Consider the following 19,264-nt stretch of genomic DNA (forward strand, 5'->3'; position numbering starts at 1 on the left):
AAAATTACTAAAAATTATTGAAAATATCTGTAAATCAATGAAAAAATACTAGAAATACCAAAAATGAAAAATATTTCTGAAAATTAATAGAAAACTATTAAGAAACATACTTAAAAGGAATCAAGATTTGTTGAAATTAATTTTCCAGTGGCTGCTAACAATCGAGATTACCTTTTGACCTTTTTTATCATAAAATATAACACTAACAAATAATATGTAAAAAATAATTATTTATTAAATAATTATCAATAACTTTTTATTTTTGTTAAAAATTTGACTAATTAATCTAAATTACTACATTACTAAATTATTTGTATAACAGATTATTAAATTAAAGAATAACTATTTTAAACAATATTGCATTCCTTATAATATTTATTTGTTTTCATTATTTTAACTTCCCTTGACAAATCCATGCATCACACGAGTCACCACATTAACAATTAATATTTCATTTTGATACTTTTCATCAACAAATTGCATATTACATTTTTCTCCTGCATCGCATGGTTATTTCAAATATCACTTGTCCAACCGGCGATGAACCGATGACCCGCGACCTAGAGGAAAACGGTTCATCCTCAGGGTCGGTTTTTAAAACACTTCAATGCAACGGAATGGAACTGATCGGGATTATAGATTAGGCACAATAGGCAGTAGTAGAGAAAGGTCTCACACCATCGAAGACAACGAAATTGTTCCACTATAAAAGATTCCTATCCAATGGTTCTGGGTGTAGATCGACTCCATTCCATCACCCAACAGTGACTTCTCTCCACGGAAAGGCTAGATTCTTTCTCACCGGCAGGGCAACGAAAACTATAAATAAGGGAATCAGAATTTTGAATAAAGGTCGAGGGGGCAGAGAAACGAGCATCGAATCGAAAGGGGTTTAGGGTTCTCTTCGGTTCTGTGGAGAATCATCATTCGAAGCTCTCCAATGGCGGGCCTATCCCTCAAATGTGGAGAATGTGGGACCCTTCTCAAGTCTGTAGAAGAAGCTCAAGAACACGCAGAGCTCACTTCTCACTCAAATTTCTCCGAATCGACGGAAGCAGTCCTAAATCTCGTCTGCACTACTTGCGGAAAGCCCTGCCGATCCAAAACTGTATGATCTTTGTTAACTTTGATGTAATTGTGGGTAATTTTGCTTTAATTTTTCTCTGGAACTTTTTTTAGTACATCTTGGTATGCTTATGGTTGTTGGTATTTTGTGTTTTCTATTTTGAAGGAAACTGATTTGCATACGAAAAGAACTGGACACACTGACTTTTCTGATAAGACTTCGGAAGCAGCAAAGCCGATCTCTTTAGAGGTTCCGAAGCCTTCTGCTGATCCAGAAGAGAGTGTTGTTGCTGGTGAAACCAGTCAGCCTGAAGGTTATATTCATTTCTTATGTTTTTGTTTTTTGTTTTCCGATGTTGTAGGTTGTAATTGTTAGAGAACCTCACCGTTTAGGTTCCTTGAGATGGTGGTATCAGAACCTGTTTGACCAAGTGGTCTAGTGTTCGATTCTCCTCTCCCCCATTATGATTAATTATATTTCAGCACAAGGCATGGGTGGGCCTGTGTTTATCCACCTTCAAGCCGATAGGCTTTCGCGTGAGGGGCATGTCAGAGAATAAAAACTTATTCAAGGACCTCACCTGACAGCTTAATCTTTTAGGTTGAAGGTTCCTTGAGAGTAATCACTGCAAGTTCTAGTTTTGGTTTTCTGCATTTTATTTCTGTTGTGTTATTCAATTTGATTGAAGTCACAGATGGGAGATGAGTTATTAGACCTTTCCCCCTTTTGGTTTGGTGGTGTTTATTTTAATTGGTTTTGCTGTTTATATATTTTTTGATAATTTTACCCGTTATGTTGATTAATTAGTCTGCTAACTTCACCGTTTTCTTGGCTGTCATATTTGTTTGCCTCTCCAGGTTTATTGGTTTGGGTATGAACCATGACCATAGCTGTATATTTGTGGGAAAGTTGGTGCTAATTTTTTTCTGTTGTTTGTTGATACTACGATTGAGTTTAAATTATCAAAAAAAAAAAAACTATGAATGAGTTTAACTATTTTTCTTTTTTACTTTTCTGTGGTTTTCTGCAAGTTGAATATGCCAATATGCTTTGGTATGTATGTATCACTATCTTTCTTTCTTTTGCAAGTTGAATATACCAAATTTGTGTGCCATTGGTTATAATTTTTCTTTTTATTATTGGTAGTATTGTATAATGTGGGGTTCTTGTTAGTTAAGCTTCTTCACTTCTTTTGTACCTATGGATTATTGATTGCAAGTTTTATTTTGCTAATTTATGTATTTTTTGGTAAGGTCCAAATTTACTAGTTTCATGCTGTCGGTAATGGGAGTTGTCTTTTGTTTTTAATTTGTTATAGTTTGAGCCTCACTTTTCTTTTCTGGATAATCTTAACAACTTTCTCTGTACAATAAATTAATGTTCATGGTTTCTGAATTGAAAGATAGATTGTTGTCTACATTTTTTTTTATATATTTGATTGGTATTTGCTTTCGCTTACTAATTTATGATTTCATAGATTGTTGTCTACATTTTTTTTTATATATTTGATTGGTATTTGCTTTCACTTACTAATTTATGATTTCTTTTTTATTAAATAATCTCTTTTCCTTCATCCAGAAATGGTTGTTCCAGAAGTTGATGCAAAATTGCTTGAGGAACTTGAAGCAATGGGATTCTCAAAAGCCCGAGCAACACGTGCACTGCATTATTGTGGTGAGGCCATTTTTAATTCCAAAACACTTTTTTATTATGAATACTTATTTCTTATAACATAGTAACAGTGTAATCCTGCTTATATATGCCTAGTCAATTCTGTTTTTGATGTTTTGATGGTTGAATTTGTCTAATTATTAAATCCTTGCGAGCAAATAATTTTTTAGATTGAATTTTCAGGTGCTTTTATTTTGAAAAATTATATTTTATGCATTTAAATTCATTGCCTTTTGTGAACTTCTATCGGCCAATAGGCTACTAAACTGCTAAGTGATTGAAAGGGGGGACTGGGTGGTATTAAACTCAGTATGATGACAGCTAGATTGAACATACACCAGGAATTTGACCTGTCATTTGGCCAATACCACCTTGACTGTTCTGGATAAAAAATTTGTCCTAATTTGTCTATTCTAACCATCTGAATGATGGGGTTTCTGAATTTAATATAACAGATGGTTAATATTGAATATTTGTTTTCATTTCTTTCTTCTCTTTGGTATTATAATTAAGGTGGAAACCTTGAATGGTGCTCTCAATCCTCTGCATGTTGCTAATGTTACCAGAACCTGACAGACATTGCTATTAAATTTTAAACCAATAGATTGATACTCTTTGCATATTGTTGGACTTTTATAGTAATTTTTCTGGATACTATGCTTTTTTTTGAGGTAAAAATTTGTTTTTACAGAGCACTTACCATAATGGGCTGTTTTTTTATCTTTATTTTACTTCAACTTTAACAGGGGTGAACCTGTAATTGTACAAAATTCAGTAGTGGCTGAATTATACAAAGATGTTGGGGGACATCCTAACCCCCACGACTGATTGTTCTCTCCCAACTTCTCTTCTCTCTTATCTTTCGTGCTTTCAGCCTCTTTTCTTCAGGTTTTTCTTCAGTTTTTGGGGTAATTTTTACTGCTGAAATTCCAAGTGTTTCTTGATAACTAGTTTATGAATCTTTATTTTATGAAAAATATTGAAATATCAGTTTAATCTAATTCCAGTGCACCATTCAGTTTTCTTTCATTTATTTGATGTTGCATTTTTCTTCCATGCAGGTAATGTTAGTGTTGAAGCAGCTGTAAACTGGGTTGTTGAACATGAGAATGACCCGGACATTGATGAGATGCCCCTGGTATGATTGCTTCCTTAATCGTTAAATTGTTCCTTGACTTATTTCTAATGCTTGCATATTTTGTTTTCATTTTTGTTTTTTTTTTTTTTGGGGGGGGGTGGGAATGTGTAACTAATAATTTGTTAAAGAAAGAAGAAAGGATAAGGATGTGTAACTAGTGTTGAAGCAGCTGTAAACTGGGTTGTTGAACATGAGAATGACCCGGACATTGATGAGATGCCCCTGGTATGATTGCTTCCTTAATCGCTACATTGTTCCTTGACTTATTTCTAATGCTTGAATATTTTGTTTTCATTTTTTTTTTTGGGGGGGAGGGGATGTGTAACTAATAATTTGTTAAAGAAAGAAAAAAGGGTAAGGGAGGTTAAGAGCAGCTGTTCTCTAGTCAGTTTGGGAAGAAAGGAATAAGAGGATCTTCAATGGAGTGGAGAAATCAAAGGAAGAAGTGCAGGAGCTGAAGAGTCGAAATTGGAATTTTATGATATTCTATGTATTTCTGTATTTTTGGACAGTAGGGGTATTTTTGTCATTTTTGTACTTTTCTATGGGGTCCAATGGTAGGGTTTAAATTTTTTAGTTATAGTTTGTTTATGTTTAAAATTTCAGAGTCATTGCATAAGTAGGATTAGAGTTATTAAGTTTTCTTTGAATTGAAATAGGATATGACAGCTTAGTTTGAGTCCTACTAGGATATTGAGTCTAGCAGTTTGACTCCTAAGACTATTCTGAGTCTAACAGTTGGACTCCTAGGATTATTATGAGTTTAGAGTCTATAAATATGTATGGATGTTTAACACAAAGGCAATGAATCATATTGAGTTTTCTTCAGCTTATGCTTGCTATGGTGAGTGATTCCCATGCCCTAGAGTGATTCTAGGCACCCCGTGAGTGATTCTGATGGATTCTCAGTGATGAAGCTTCTTCGAGGGAGCTCCTTCCTCCAAAAACAGAGTTAAGAGAGAGAGAGAGAGAGAGAGAGAGAGAGAGAGAGAGAGAAGACGAAGAAGAAGAGAGAAATGAAATTGGTTATGCTTTTTCTGCTCATTCAGTTCTACCTGTAGGCCTTATATAGGCTTTCCCCTAATCAGTTCATCATGACCACGCGCTTATGCAGGTGGGTGGTTAAGATGTGGCCTGCGGTTGTAAACGAATTGCAGGGGGGCTTGCAATGCTTTGCATGTGCCTCACGACCTGCATGGGCCTGGGCCTGGTGACCCGATGGCTGATTACCTACCTGGGTTCTATCATCTCCCCCACCCTTAAGAATGACCTTGGCCTCAAGGTCAAGATGGGGAAACTGCTCCTGCAACTTACTGAAGTCTTCCCAAGCGGCATCCTCTGTGGGCAGGTTCGTCCACTTAATAAGGGCTTGCTTCACCACTTTGCGACCAACCTTTATCCAGCGGATATCTGAGATGACATTGGGCTCAACAATCAGCTGCCTTTCACTAGTAAACTCAGGTAATAGTGGCTTCACCAAGGCTGCATATGTTGGACATGGCTTGAGGAGTGAGACATGAAATACTGGGTGGAGCCGGGCAATACTCGGCAAGTCTAATTTGTAAGCTACTGCTCCCACTCTCCCTGAGATGTGAAAGGGGCCAAAGAAACGAGGTGAGAACTTCTGCCATGCTCGTTTTGCCAGAGATGACTGCCTGTAAGGTTGTAGCTTCAGGTAGACTAAGTCCCCCACCTGGTACTCCACATCATGATGTTTCTTATCATACTGCATCTTCATGTAATTCTGGGCTTTGAGTAGGTGGTTCTTGAATGATTGAGGTGCTTCGTCCCTGGCTTCGAGTTGCTGTTCAACCTCTGCAACTGATGATGTGCCCTTCTCATAGGGTAACACGGAGGGTGGGTCCCTTCCATACAAGATCTTGAATGGGGTGGTCCCAGTAGAAACATTATAAGTGGTATTATTACCAGAATTCAGCCCACGGGAGCCATTTTAGCCACTGGGTAGGCTTTTCTCCCGTGAAACACCTGAGGTAGGTCTCTAGACAGCGGTTAACCACTTCCTATTTGCCCGTCAGTCTGCGGGTGGTAGCTGGTGGAATGGTAAGTGTGAGTACCCTGTGCCCGAAAGTATTCTTCCCAGAATCGGCTCACAAAGGTTGGGTCCCGATCTGTGATGATAGTTGTTGGAGTACCACGGAGCTTAGCCACTTCTCGAATGTAGACTTGAGCTACTTGAGATGCCGTGTAGGGGTGGGAAAGCGCAGAAAAGTGCGCATACTTGCTCAATCTATCCACACCAACCAGTATAACAGATTTCCCTCCAGACTTAGGCAACCCCGTGATAAAATCCATAGTTACCTCATCCCACACCTGATTTGGAATGGGTAAGGGCTGTAGCAACCCCGCCAGTAGAAGTGTGCTGCTATGCACTTATAAGTTCTGATCATCCCAGAATGACCTCCCTCTGCTGTCTCATGGAACAACTTCAAGAGATCTGTGTGAAAAGCCGATTTGGGTGCTATCACTAGCTGCCCTTTGTAGAACAAGTCTGAACCCACTAGGGAGTACCCTGCCACTCGGCTTGCCCCTGATTCCAACTGTTCTCGAATCAGTTTTAATTCATCATCTTGTTGAGCTTCTTCCTTGATGCGATCAAGCAAGGGGTGGAGAGGTCTGTAAACTGTCAAAGAGTTCATTTCTTCCCTTCTGGATAGAGCATCAGCAGCTGCATTGGATGGGCCAGGTTTGTATTCAATGGTAAAATCAAAGCCCATTAACTTGCTGGCCCACTTCTGTTGTTCAAGGTTAAGAATCCTTTGTTCCATCAAATGTTTGAGACTCCTCTGATCAGTCCTGACTGAATTTTCGCCCCAACAAATAAGCTCTCCACTTGTACACTGAGAGCACCAAGGCCATAAACTCTTTGTCATAAGTAGACTTTAATTGGGCTTGGGCTGATAAGAACTTACTAAAATAGGCAATAGAGTGTCCCTCTTGCATCAAGACTGCACCAATTCCTCTGCCCAATGCATCACACTCCACCACAAATGGGCTTAGAAAAGTCAGCTAAGGCCAGGGTAGGTGGTGTCGTCACCACCTTCTTGAGGGATTCAAATGCCACCTCCACTTGTTCTGATCAGTAAAGGCGTCCTTCTTTAGCAAAGCTGTGAGAGGGGTGACTAGGGAGGCATAACCTTTTATGAACCTTCTGTAGTAGCTGGTGAGACCTAGAAAACCCTGCAAACTCTTGATGGTCTTGGGTCGGGCCCACTGTGTCATTGCCACAATTTTCTTAGGATCAGTTATTACAATCCCACGCGAAATTAAGTGCCCCAAATACTGAATCTGTGTTTGGCCGAAAGTGCACTTGGAAGGCTTGGCGAATAATTGGTGTCGCCGGCTCCAAATGTTCTAAATGAGAAGCCCAATCACTACTATAGACCAAGATGTCATCAAAGAACACCAAGATAAAGCGCCTGAAGTAGGGCTGGAAGATATCATTCATGAGGCTCTGAAAAGTGGAGGGTGCATTAGTCAACCCAAAAGGCATGACCAGAAATTCATAGTGGCCGTCATGGGTTCTGAAGGCAACTTTGTGGATGTCTTCTAGATGGACCCGGATCTGATGGTAGCCGGATCGTAGGTCCAATATGGAAAAATAAACAGTGTGCTTCAACTCATCAAATAGCTCATCTATTAATGGAATGGGAAATTTGTCCTTCACAGTGATGCTATTGAGGGCCCGATAATCAACACAGAAATGCCACCTTCCATCCTTCTTGACGAGAAGGACTGGAGAAGAATAGGGACTGTGGCTCGGTTGTATCAGTTGCTTGGTCAACAATTCTGTGACTATTTTGTGTGCGTACAGGTGGTAGGCCGTTTGGTGATCTTGAGTGCGTACAGGTGGTAGGCCGTTTGGTTCTCCAAAGACATCTTGATATGCTACTAGGAGCTGTTGTAAAATGGGGTATTCTATCACTTTGTGGGTTCCGTTGTCACAATAAACATTGGGCCCTACGCTCAACGAACCCAGATAGACCAGGGTTGCTGGGTCGGTTGTTATAATTGACGACATGCCGGGCTGAGCTGGCTTCTACTTTGGTTGGTCCAATCCCCTTTAAATGACATTGCTTCCCATTCATCCAGAAATCCATAGTCAGGAGGGTCTAATCACATATTGTTGGCTCGGGGAGTTTAAGCCATTGGATCCCCAAGACTAAGTTAGCCCCACTGAAATCCAAGGGATACAGGTCCACGCTGAACACATGGCCTTGAATTCTAGGCCCATCGCCTTGCATAGCCCACCACAAGGTATCTATTGTCCATTAGCTGACTTAACCGCAAAGGGAGTAACCGCCTGTACCTCTAGGCCCATTTGTCGAGCTAGGTCCAAAGTGATAAAGTTAAGAGAACTCCCACTATCAATTAAGGTGCACACTTTTCTACCCTTAAGAACACTATGCACTCTCATAGTCTCAGTGGAGTGGAGCCCAGTTAGGGCGTAGAGTGAGATCTCTGGGTTTTCTTTGATGGAATCTTCCGCCTTGTCAGGGACCATGGGTCTGGTATCCACATCTTCATTCTCATCCGGGCTGTCAATAATTTGAAGAAGGAACATTTGCTGGGCCTTGCACTTATGTCCCAGAGAAAATTTCTCCTCACAGTTGTAGCATAAGCCTTTTTCCCGATGGGCCTGCACCTCGGCCCAGGTGAGTTTTCTCACAGTGAGGGCCTTCGGGGGGTTTGGTCGAGCCGGGGTTAGCTTGGTTTTAGATGTCAAGGGTTTGGGAGCCGGCCTGAGAATTCCCGGTCGTGGGTTCCTTCGAGCCCAGTTCAATTTGTCTTCATGTAGACGGGCTAGGCTCACTGCAACCAGCACAGTAGGGGGTTGCAGGGCTTTCACTTCCAGTCTAATGTCTTCCCTCAAGCCTCCAATAAAGCAGTTGGCGAGAGCATGTTCCGAACATCCATGCACTCTCATGGCTAGCCGTTCGAATTCAACTTGATATTCTCGAATGGAGCTAGTTTATTTTACTCTAGATAAAGCTTCGTCAAAATTTTTGAAGCTGGAAGGACCAAACCGTATTTGCAAGGCCTCCACAAAGTCTAACTAAGACAACTGTGGGTGTGAACGGCAGTACCATTGGTACCAGAGACTAGCCCCTCCATCAAGATGGATGGAGGCAATCTGAACTCTCTGACCGCCCGAAATTTCATGAAAATCAAAATATCGTTCTGCGTGATAGATCCAAGGGGAAGGATCGTCACCTGAATACGTGGAAAATACTAGTTTGGGGCTGTGGAAGTTGAAAGTGCTGCTCGGCTGAAGAGCAACGCTGCTTGATCCCTCCTGGTCTACCTCCTTATTGGGCCGGGATGACATTCACTCGAGCTGAGATACTACCACAGAGAGGGCGTCCTTCATGCTTCTCAGTTCACCCTCCATCCGGCCAATCCTGTCTTGTTGTGACTGGTTGCGAGTTGTGGGCATGGCGGATCGGGGGCTCTGATACTAGTTGATGGATCTCAGTGATGAAGCTTCTTCGAGGGAGCTCCTTCCTCCAAAAACAGAGTTACAAAAAGAGAGAGAGAGAGAGAGAGAGAGAGAGAGAGACGAAATTGGTTATGCTTTTTCTGCTCATTCAGTTCTACCTGTAGGCCTTATATAGGCTTTCCCCTAATCAGCTCATCATGACCACGCGTTTATGCAGGTGGGTGGTTAAGACGTGGGCTGCGACTGTAAACGAATCGCAGGGGGGGCTTGCAATGCTTTGCATGTGCCGCTCCTGCTGCTGCATGTGCCTCACGACCTGCATGGGCCTGGGCCTGGTGACCCGATGGCGGATTACCTACCTGGGTTCTATCAGATTCTATGTATTTTCTCTCTTCTTTCTCTCCCTATTTTCTCTCTTATTCCTTTCAGAATCCATTACAACCATTGACAGCCATAAAAATCTGATCAAGAAGACCATTCAACATTCTCTAAGTACTAGAACTGAGCTGGTACATCAAAGAAACTGTTGAAAGAATTTTCATCAGGGTCATACATTAGTTGAAATCAATTGACTTGTTTAAGGATTTCTTAGCTGAGGACATTTACAGAAACTGGAGAGAGATTGCTGCTACATCTTTCTTTAGGCCTAAAGTGCAGGAACTATGGTCCCCACCAACACAACACAATACGAAGCTAAACTTTGATGGGAGCTCTAGAGGCAACCCAGGGCTGTCAGGAATTGGGCGAGTATTCAGAGATGGAGATGGTAAAATTGTCGCTATGTATTCAGGGCCTATAGGAGTAGGTGACTCTTTGAGGGTGGAGGTAATGGCTTTACTTCAAAGTGTGAGATTTGCCAGACAGATGGGGCTAAACCAAATAGAGATTGAAGGAGACTCTAAAATGCTCATTGATTGGTTGAAATCAGGAAGTTTGGGAGCTTGGATTTATAGACATGCCATAAGGGAGATCACCAACATAACAAAGGAGACTGGGGCCTCTTTCAAGTGGACTAGAAGTTCAGCTAATGGACTGGCTGATACCTTTGCTAAACAGGGGACAATGAAGGAGAATCTAGTCTGGGCATAATTGTAATAAGGATTTTTGGGGTTTAGCACCCTTTTCAGGGGCTGACGGTTGTGCACGATATCTCTTAATTTGCTTAATGAAGTTACTGTTTCCAATAAAAAAAGCATCCACAAATCAATTGAGTTCCTCAGTGATGCGCCAACACCTAATCTCAGGCTAGGATACAAAAAAAACACAATTCTGCAAGGTAAAACACAAACCTTAGAGATCACAAAGCTTGTGGTAAGCCAAACCCAGCTCCAGATCCTCCAATCCCACCAAAACAAACACCAGAAAAGACAGGAAAATGCACCTACTAATGTCCATCTTGACCTCACTGCAGCAGTGGTGAAGAAATAATCAAATGAAAAAACACCATGAGATCCTGTTATCCCACACTGAGAAATACCACATTATAGTCAAGATAAATCTGATCCCCTCCCCTACCAACCTAGTCCTCACCTTGTCTTACTCTCCTATACTTTCCATCCCCCAACTGTTACTCTTATATACTCCCATTCTTGACAATCATGGGTTTTAATTTTCCTGAAATTTGCCATAATTTGCCACTTTAAGGGGTCATCAAATATCAGTTGAAGGAGTTTGCAGAATTTCATAATTTTGACAAGTATTGACAATATTTTGGTTGAAATACCTCATAATAACGTTTAGGGAAATTTCACGTGAAGTTGGAAACTTTACGTTATAAAGTTACCTATTTCAATTGAAAGAGAGAATGCATGATTTAAGCCATTCATTTTGCCTTCAAGAACAGAAAAACCTCCAAGCATCCAAATTTCATTTTTTTTTGGTGGTTTTCTTTGGATAATTGGCAAACTTAGGAGCAAAATAATGGATCTACTTGTTTGAAATTTCTATATTTGTGAATATTTATTTAAAGTGAATACTCTATAAACTATAGAATATATGTGCATTGTCGCAATGACAATTGCAATTCAAAGGAAAAAAGGAAAGATAAAATTACGGTGATGGCAAAGCATGGTGACAATGATTACTCAGGAAGTGACCATGTGGCAAGTAGGAAGACTCCCTATTTCTCTGTCAGTCTCTTTTGATTGCTTGGGTTGAAGTGGTTAGTCCTTTTAGGTTAACCAGTTCAATGAGTTAAATATGTGATTGTATGTTTATTCTGTTAGAGTTTATGATTAGTTTGGCGTGTGTGGATATGAGCAGTTTGGAGTTTGGACATTTTTCATCTTTAAATAAGGGTTCTCTTATTTGACCCCTTTTGTAACTTAAGTAGGGGTGGACTTGTAATTCTCTCTATTTTAATACTCTACATATCACATGCCTCTAGGTGGGGACTCAATCAAGGATTTAAAAGGTGTGCCTAGGCACACAAGCAGGGTACATTTCAAGGTCTGTGCCTTGCCTAGGCCAAGGTGCAGCCCCTTTGAGAAGGCACGTGCCTAATACGCCTAGATGTGTGCTTGGTGCACCTTGTGCCTCAGCTCAAGCATGTGCCTTGGTTAAATTTTGCGCTTTTTGAAGCATAGTGACTGGGTCAGGGGCTCCATCCTCAGACCCTGACCAAGCCCTTTGAGGCAAGCCCAAACAAGTCCATATTAGGGTCTTAAATTCTTAATCCATACAACCTCCTTTTGCTAATGTTGTTCATTTGTTCTTTTTAATACAAGACATTTCTTAAAAGACAAAGAACCATAATTAAAATTATAAAGCCATTTTTTTTGTACAGATTAAGAATTTAAGACCCTAACATGGACTTGTTTGGGCTTGCCTTAAGGGGCTTGGCACAAATGTGGCTCGTAGAATCAAGAATGAAAGATCCTTAACATCATATTAGCTATTTGAAATAATTTGATTGGGAAAGAAATAAAGAGATTGAAAGTAGTATGACATGTTTGGATTGTTGAGTGCTTTAATATGTTTTATATGGTATGTTTATGTATTACAGATAGGTACCCCATATCCTGTACTTTTGAGGTAGTGACACTTGAGGGTTTGAAGTTTCAAGTGCGACATTTTAGTATCTTGAACTTTCAAAAAGATACACTTACGTCTAACTCCATTAAGCCAGTTTTACAGTTAGGGTGAAAATTACTAAGTTGCCCATGTTCAGATTCTCCTTTTTTATTTTTCCTCTCTTGCAACCTTCAAATGCAATCTAGTGGCAGCACAAAGAAAAGCTCAATTCACAGAATAACAAAGCAGATAAAGTTTGCACCTAAATAAAAGCATCCAGAAACAAGCAAGAACATTTGAGTTCTCTAGTGAAGCCTCCAGATGACGAGGATGGATGAATATTGAGCAATGCTGTCATGTAGGTTTCTGTACCCATACAAATGCACTGCCCACCAAAATTTTTTGCTGCCATTGTTTCCGTCAAAAGGTAGAAGAAGATGAAAAAGAGAATCTGAACATGGGCATTTTCATAATTTTATCCTTATCGTAATGTCAGTTTTAACGGAGTTGAAATTAAGTGTACATTTCTTAAAGTTTAGCGTACTAAACTGTTGCAATTAAAAGTTTAGGCCCTCAAGTGTCTCTTTCCCCCAAAGTACAGAGTACCTATTTGAAATTTACCCTTTTAATTTGAACTAATAAGCTTTTAAAAACATTTAATTTAAAATTAAAGTTTGCATTATTTATCAAAAAATTAAAGTTTGCATTTTTTAATTAATGCTATTTTTAATACTTTCTTGGTTTATTTTGAATTTTTACGTTCTTTGCATTGTTTTTTTTTTTTTTTTTAAATTTGTGCTTTGCTTCAAAAAGGCGTGTGTGCACCTCAGGTGCAAAAATCCCTTTGCGTTTTTTTTTTGCACCTTGCGCTTTTGAAACACTGGACTCAATTACAGTCTTCACCAAACAGGATAAGAGTTCAAGGCTTTTTTCTGCCTATGTTCTCTTTTGGTCTCTCTTCTCTCTATTTTTTGTTTTCTGTTTTAAGTCTGAACCATTGTTATATCATCCAAATTCGAGAATCCCTTTAAATCAAGATGAAACTATATTTGATCTGGCTCTGATTGTCCAGTCTACTGACTCTACCCAACTGTTCTAGACTTTAAAACGTTTGCAAAATATTCTTTTAACATTCTAATAAAATTCTGATTGTTTGTCGATAAAGGCTCTTCCTTGGCTTCTAACCATGTTTCTAGTTGTCTCTGAGACTAGCCAGAGCGTAGAGGGTCACAAGCATTTATGCACAAAACTCCTTTAACTTTAGCTTAGGGCTGTTTTTATGCACAATAACTGTGGTATTGTAAAGTTCTTGAGGTATTTGTTCTTTATTTCTTTGTAAGCTTTGACATGTAATCAAGATTATTTATCAAATAAAAAGGGTTCCCTGCTTTCAAGAACTGCTTGTCTATCTTGATTACCATTTGGGAACAAGTGCTGCATTCATTTGGATCCTAGGCATGTTAATAGAATGCTATTTTTGTGATTTCAACCTAAGGCCTTCAGTTTTATTATGCAACTGCTTCTTCTTATTCGCATAAAAGAATTGATGGCACATAAACACGACAATGCTTCTCAAATTTCGTTTTGTTGGTGCATTGGATTTACATAAGTTTAGAAAATAGCTTCTCAGCTATTAACCATTTCATATGCTTTTAAGTGCAAACAGGTTCCTGCCAATAAAAAAGTTGAGCCTCCCAAATCAGCTCTTACTCCAGAGGAAATGAAGACGAAAGCACAAGAATTAAGGTAGTATTCTGACAGTCTTTATGCCTTCTCTGGTGTTTCATTTTACTACCACTTAGTCACCCTGGGTTGGCATTATTTGCAATTCTTGGTAAACCAAATATCATGGAGGTTGAATTTATTTATTTATTTTCACCATATTACTTTATTGTCTAGAAAGCACTCTCCTTCCACTGATATATTCTGGTAGTATTAATCTTTTTTTTCCCTTTCTGAATCTCCCTTAGTCCCTTGGAAAACTACTCTGGAACACTTCTATTCCTAGAAAATCTTGTTCCTTATGTTACCAGAAATTCACAATGAATCACTTGTTTAGCCAGGGTGGTGACTTTGAATATTTGTTTCTTATGTATCGACTCATTCGTTTTCCCTTCTCAAAGAGAGTATGACAGCACATGTATTCCCATCATGATTTAATTGATTAGTCCTGGAAACCTTTTTTATCTGTTCCATCTTGGATCTCTGAAAATCTTAGCCCAATAAAGTGGCATCTTGTTGCTGCATCTCTCCTTTTTCTGTTTGTGAATGCTTTTGGAATGGGAAACAATTTTCCTTGGAGATCTCAGCCATTAAAAGTTAGAGGCCTTATGTTTTTTGTGCCTTGTCTTTGTTTGTTCAATGCCCTACATTTGAAATTTCAGGAAAAGAGTTGACGGTTCTAGAGGGTTTTATGTAGAACTTTTGCTTTTGTTTTATGCACTATCTCATGAATGTTTATACTTTGTGTTTCTTGTACAGGTTGTTCTTTTTGTCTACAGGGGAAAGCTGCATGCTTTGCCTTTTCTCCTCTTTCTCTATTAGTGAAATTCATTTGAAATTTATTCCAGATTCAATTTTTATTTCAGTGCATCATGTGTAGTTATTCTTAGATTCTTTCTCCTTGTTCTTGACCTTTTTGTTTTTGTTGGTTCACTTTATCTACTTTCACCATTGCCTTTATGTTTGGTTCATGAAACTTGTACATTGCTATTGATTAAAAAAAAGATAGTTGTATATTGCTTATACCACTAGTTTAATTTTATTTCCTACTTCCTTGATGTTATTGTTGTTATTTCTTATATATGATTTTTCATACATTCAGGGAACGTGCTCGGAAGAAGAAAGAAGAGGAAGAAAAGAGAATGGAAAGAGAAAGAGAGAAGGTAATGCCAAATGTACTTGATTTCAGCCTTTTGTTATACCTCTACCAATTCCTGTTATACCTCTCCTAGATTTTCTGTCATTCATCAAGGGTGTTAAAGTGAGCCGAATAGGGGTAGTTTAGTCATCTCATGTTTGTTAAGTACCTTGCTTATGTGGCAGTTTTATTAGAGATACTCTGCACCACACTTAAGTAAGGGCAGTTTAGTCTTTGTAAATGCTATTAGAACCTAATATACATTAGGGGGTCAAATGAATAGTGAATTAATCAGTTTTGACTAAACCCTCCTGTTCTCTCTTTCTCTTTTCTTCTTCTTCATCTTCTTCTTCCTTCTCTCCTGGTTCGGGTTACTGTAGCTGCATTCGAAACATGGTATCAGAGCGAGGTTCCTGATCTGCTTCAATTTGTAAAGCATTTCAGCTGTGTTCGTGACACCTTTGTTTCTGGTTAGTTAATGGAGAGAACTGGTTCGCCCTTGGTCCGAGACATCACAACTTGTTTCTCTCTGCTGCGCAGTCTTCTTCATCAAGAAAAGTGATTTCCACAGTGAATGGTTGGTCGATACTCTCAAAGGAAGGTTGGTTATCTAATCCTTTTGTGTTGCTGGTATTTCTGGGTAGAAACCCTTAAAGAATCAGTTAGTACTGATTATAACCTAGAGAACTAGGTTCATTGTTGCCCTAGAACGGGCTGTGTACAGTAGCCGAATGGTGTAGGGGCTGCTGTAAGTGGTTGAGTGGGTTAGGGCTGCTATAGGTGGCCGAGTGGTGTAAGGTGTAATGCAGTGACCTAGCCGAGTTCTTTGTGGTTGTGTAATGCCCTCTTAAATGTGTTAAACAAGTCTGAACTGGGTGTAGCAAATTTGACAGTGTTATGGTGCTTGTGGTGCACAACTTTTATTGAGTGGTTGTAAGAGGGCCTACATGTGACTAGTGAGTGCTAAATTGATGCTTATGTGGTTCGTGGGTTTGTGAAGTCAGCAGTAGTGTGAATAAGAACAAGGCGTGGGCTCTCACTATTGTGTTTAGGGGCTGCAATAGGTGCTGAAATATCAAACTATGAATAACATCAGTCAGCTTGTAGTTGAGAAGTCAAGTTAGAGGCAACTGTGAAAGAGTACAATGGCAGCAATAGGAGATGGGTACAATGATCAGAAACCTAGTGTGGTGATTTCCTCCGACTACCTAGGGGTACAGATAACCTCAATTAGACTGAATGGGGAAAACTACGTTCCATGGGCTAAATCTGTGGAAGTTTTCTCAAGGCAAAGAGGAAAGTGAAGCATGTAAAAGATGAGAAGCCACCGGCTGACTCTCCAAGGTTTGATGATTGGGAACAAGAAGATGCTCAAATCAAGACTTGGCTGTGGAATAGTATGGAGCCCAAAATTAGTGCCAACTTCATGTTCCTTGATACGGCTAAGGATATATGGGAGTATGCTAAGAAGCTATATTCTGGACAAGATAATACAACAAGAGTATATTAGCTTTATTAGGAGTACTTTGATTTACAACAAGGAACCAAAACACTAGAAGAGTACATATAAGGAATAAACTCAATGTCTTATCATCCCCTCACTCCAGATATTAAGGTTCAGCAACAACAAAGGGAACAACTAGATGTTACAAGATTTTTAGTGGGGCTGAAGTCGGAGTATGAACCAGTAAGAGCCCAAATATTAGGGGGCTCTTTTCTTCCTACACTTGAGGAAGTTTTCTCAAGGCTTTGTAGAATTTCTTTGGGACAGACTGAGAACTCCACACAGTCTGATAGATCAGCACTTGTGACAACTAGAGGAGGTGGACATAGTACAAGAGGGGGAGGTCATGCACCCCGAGGAGGCCGTGGCAGTTCTATGATTGGTCGGGGTGGTCGACTCAGGGGGAGGCCGTGGCAGAGGGAAGAATAACTCTACAAGGAAGTATACTCATTGTGGTAGGGAAGGACACATAGTGAATTTCTGTTATGACCTACATGGCCCTGCCTCTAAATGGGCTAATCATGTTGTAGCCTGTGAGGTTGATATCAGTGACAATAAATAAGCAGACCGAACTCCTCCCACATATACATCTACTTTTGGAGGGAGATGGTGATGTACCGCGTGATGAGTATGAACGGTTCCTTCAAACTACTTCACAGCATTCCACTGCCACACTTGCCCAATTAGGTATTGCTTGCATGTCATCTAAAACCCCTCCCTGGATTATTGACTCTGGAGCCTCAGATCATATGACCGGGACTCCAGGTGTGTTCTCTTCTCTTTCTGAAACCTCCACATCACAAACTGTTACACTTGCCAACGAGTCATCATCTCCCATTTGTGGTGTTGGTAATGTTGACATGGCTTCTGTGCCCTTATCATCTGTTTTATATGTACCTAAGTTTCCATTCAATCTTATGTCTGTTAGTAAAATAACCAAAGCTCTTAACTGTTCTGTTACCTTCTTTCCTTCCACTTGTGTTTTTCAGGATCTCAAGACGGGGAAGAAGATTGGTGGGGGGCATGGAGCTGGTGGATTATATTATCTTGACGGTGGTGGATCTTCAATTGCTCTTCAGACTTCACTTACTCCTCTACAATGGCATTGCCGACTAGGACATCCATCTCTCAAGGCTCTCAAGATTTTGGTCCCGTCATTGAGTCATTTGTCAGTTTTGCAATGTGAGTCATGTCAGTTTGGGAAACATCGTCATGTGTCCTTCAGTCCAAGAGTTGAGAGTCGTATGTTGAGTCATTTTTCTTTGGTTCATTCAGATTTTTGGGGTCCAGTCAAAATAGTCTTATAATGGGTACAAGTATTTTGTCTCCTTTATTGATGATTGTTCAAGAATGACATGAATTTACTTAATGAAAGAAAGAAGTGAATTGTTTTCAATTTTTCAAAAATTCCATGCTGAAATACGCACACAATTTGGTGTTCCAATCAAAATTCTACTTTAAGATAATGGTCATGAATACTTTCTGATGCGGCACGATCCGGTCACTCCTAGCTGGCTGCTGACTGGCTCCTTGCTGGCAATGGACGGCACCTGAGAAGATGAAAGGAAGGATTCCCGAGGATTTTACCCGGTGGGAATACTCCTATGCTTAAGTTAGAACGCAAGAAAGAAGGAAAAGAAGAGTCGGTAGCTAAGAGTGTAGGCTGCGCTTTATCACTATACTCGAGAGATTAGAGGTCTCCAACCCAAGCTTCTCTTCTGCCCTGAGGGCTTTTTATAAGGGCACTCTTGCGAGATCGGGCATAACCGCCACTGGGCCCCTGCCACAGCCGTTACCTGCCAGGGCTGCACAGGTGGCCGTTGTGACGTACTCCTCGCCCGGGTGAGTGGCACGTCTCCAAAGTGACAGGCACGCCTCCGCCTGCTGAGAGACGTGGGTGCAGACTGTCGAAAGGACAGGGACTGTGCCGTCAGTAAGGGACGTGGCGCTGTCTGATCGGTACGACCTGTCAGATAGAAGCTTCCTGAGGAACGCTCATGCGGCCCATTCGCGAGCTACTTTGCAGCGAGCTCGGAATACTTCAGGAGTACCCTAATTAGAATTTGTCCTCGGAATGACTTGTCTGCTTGGGAGCTCGGGTGAGCTGGTTTTCTTAGCTCGCAAGCTAAAGTTGCCTCGGAATATCCCTTTAGAGGTAGCTCGGGGAACCTGGAGCTCGCGTTGTGGCGAACTCCTCCCTTTATGCGCTACGATGTAGCTAGCTGCTTTATGGGCCCGTTACTTGGTTGGACTAGGCCTCAATGCTGAGCTGTCGCTTATGCTGAGTCTGTCTACGTGTCACCGTTTCATAGGTTGGGTCAAATTATCCTTCATCAATGGCCCCCCACACCTCGAGCTAAGAGTACCGCCTTAGCGCAGGGAGTTTATGAAGTGCGATGGACTTATTTGACCGAAATACAAACTTGATTGACTGCTCATATTAAATGTGTGCGCGAGAATCAGGGGATTTCTAACTTTTCGAATACCGAAAATGCGTTGAAGCGGCTCTTAACTCCGGATGTCGTGTAACCGCCATTACCTCAATCATGGGAGAC

The 19,264-nt window shown here is 40.4% G+C and overlaps 1 protein-coding gene across 1 annotated transcript in view; it reads left to right on the top strand.

Annotated features, from left to right (window-relative positions):
- Positions 1-624: 624 nt before the first annotated feature.
- Positions 625-19,264, top strand: part of LOC148874713 (ubiquitin-associated (UBA)/TS-N domain-containing protein) — a 40,619-nt gene continuing 21,979 nt past the window's right edge. The window contains exons 1-6 of the mRNA XM_088963609.1: positions 625-1,108; positions 1,232-1,379; positions 2,645-2,740; positions 3,799-3,875; positions 14,012-14,091; positions 15,170-15,230. Of these exons, the coding sequence (XP_088819735.1) occupies positions 941-1,108; positions 1,232-1,379; positions 2,645-2,740; positions 3,799-3,875; positions 14,012-14,091; positions 15,170-15,230 (630 nt within the window). The 5' untranslated portion in view covers positions 625-940. The remainder of the gene's footprint in view (positions 1,109-1,231; positions 1,380-2,644; positions 2,741-3,798; positions 3,876-14,011; positions 14,092-15,169; positions 15,231-19,264) is intronic.

Source organism: Nelumbo lutea, chromosome 1 (genome assembly GCF_056320005.1).
Source record: "Nelumbo lutea isolate HS-2025 chromosome 1, American lotus-T2T, whole genome shotgun sequence".
Classification (NCBI taxonomy): domain Eukaryota; kingdom Viridiplantae; phylum Streptophyta; class Magnoliopsida; order Proteales; family Nelumbonaceae; genus Nelumbo; species Nelumbo lutea.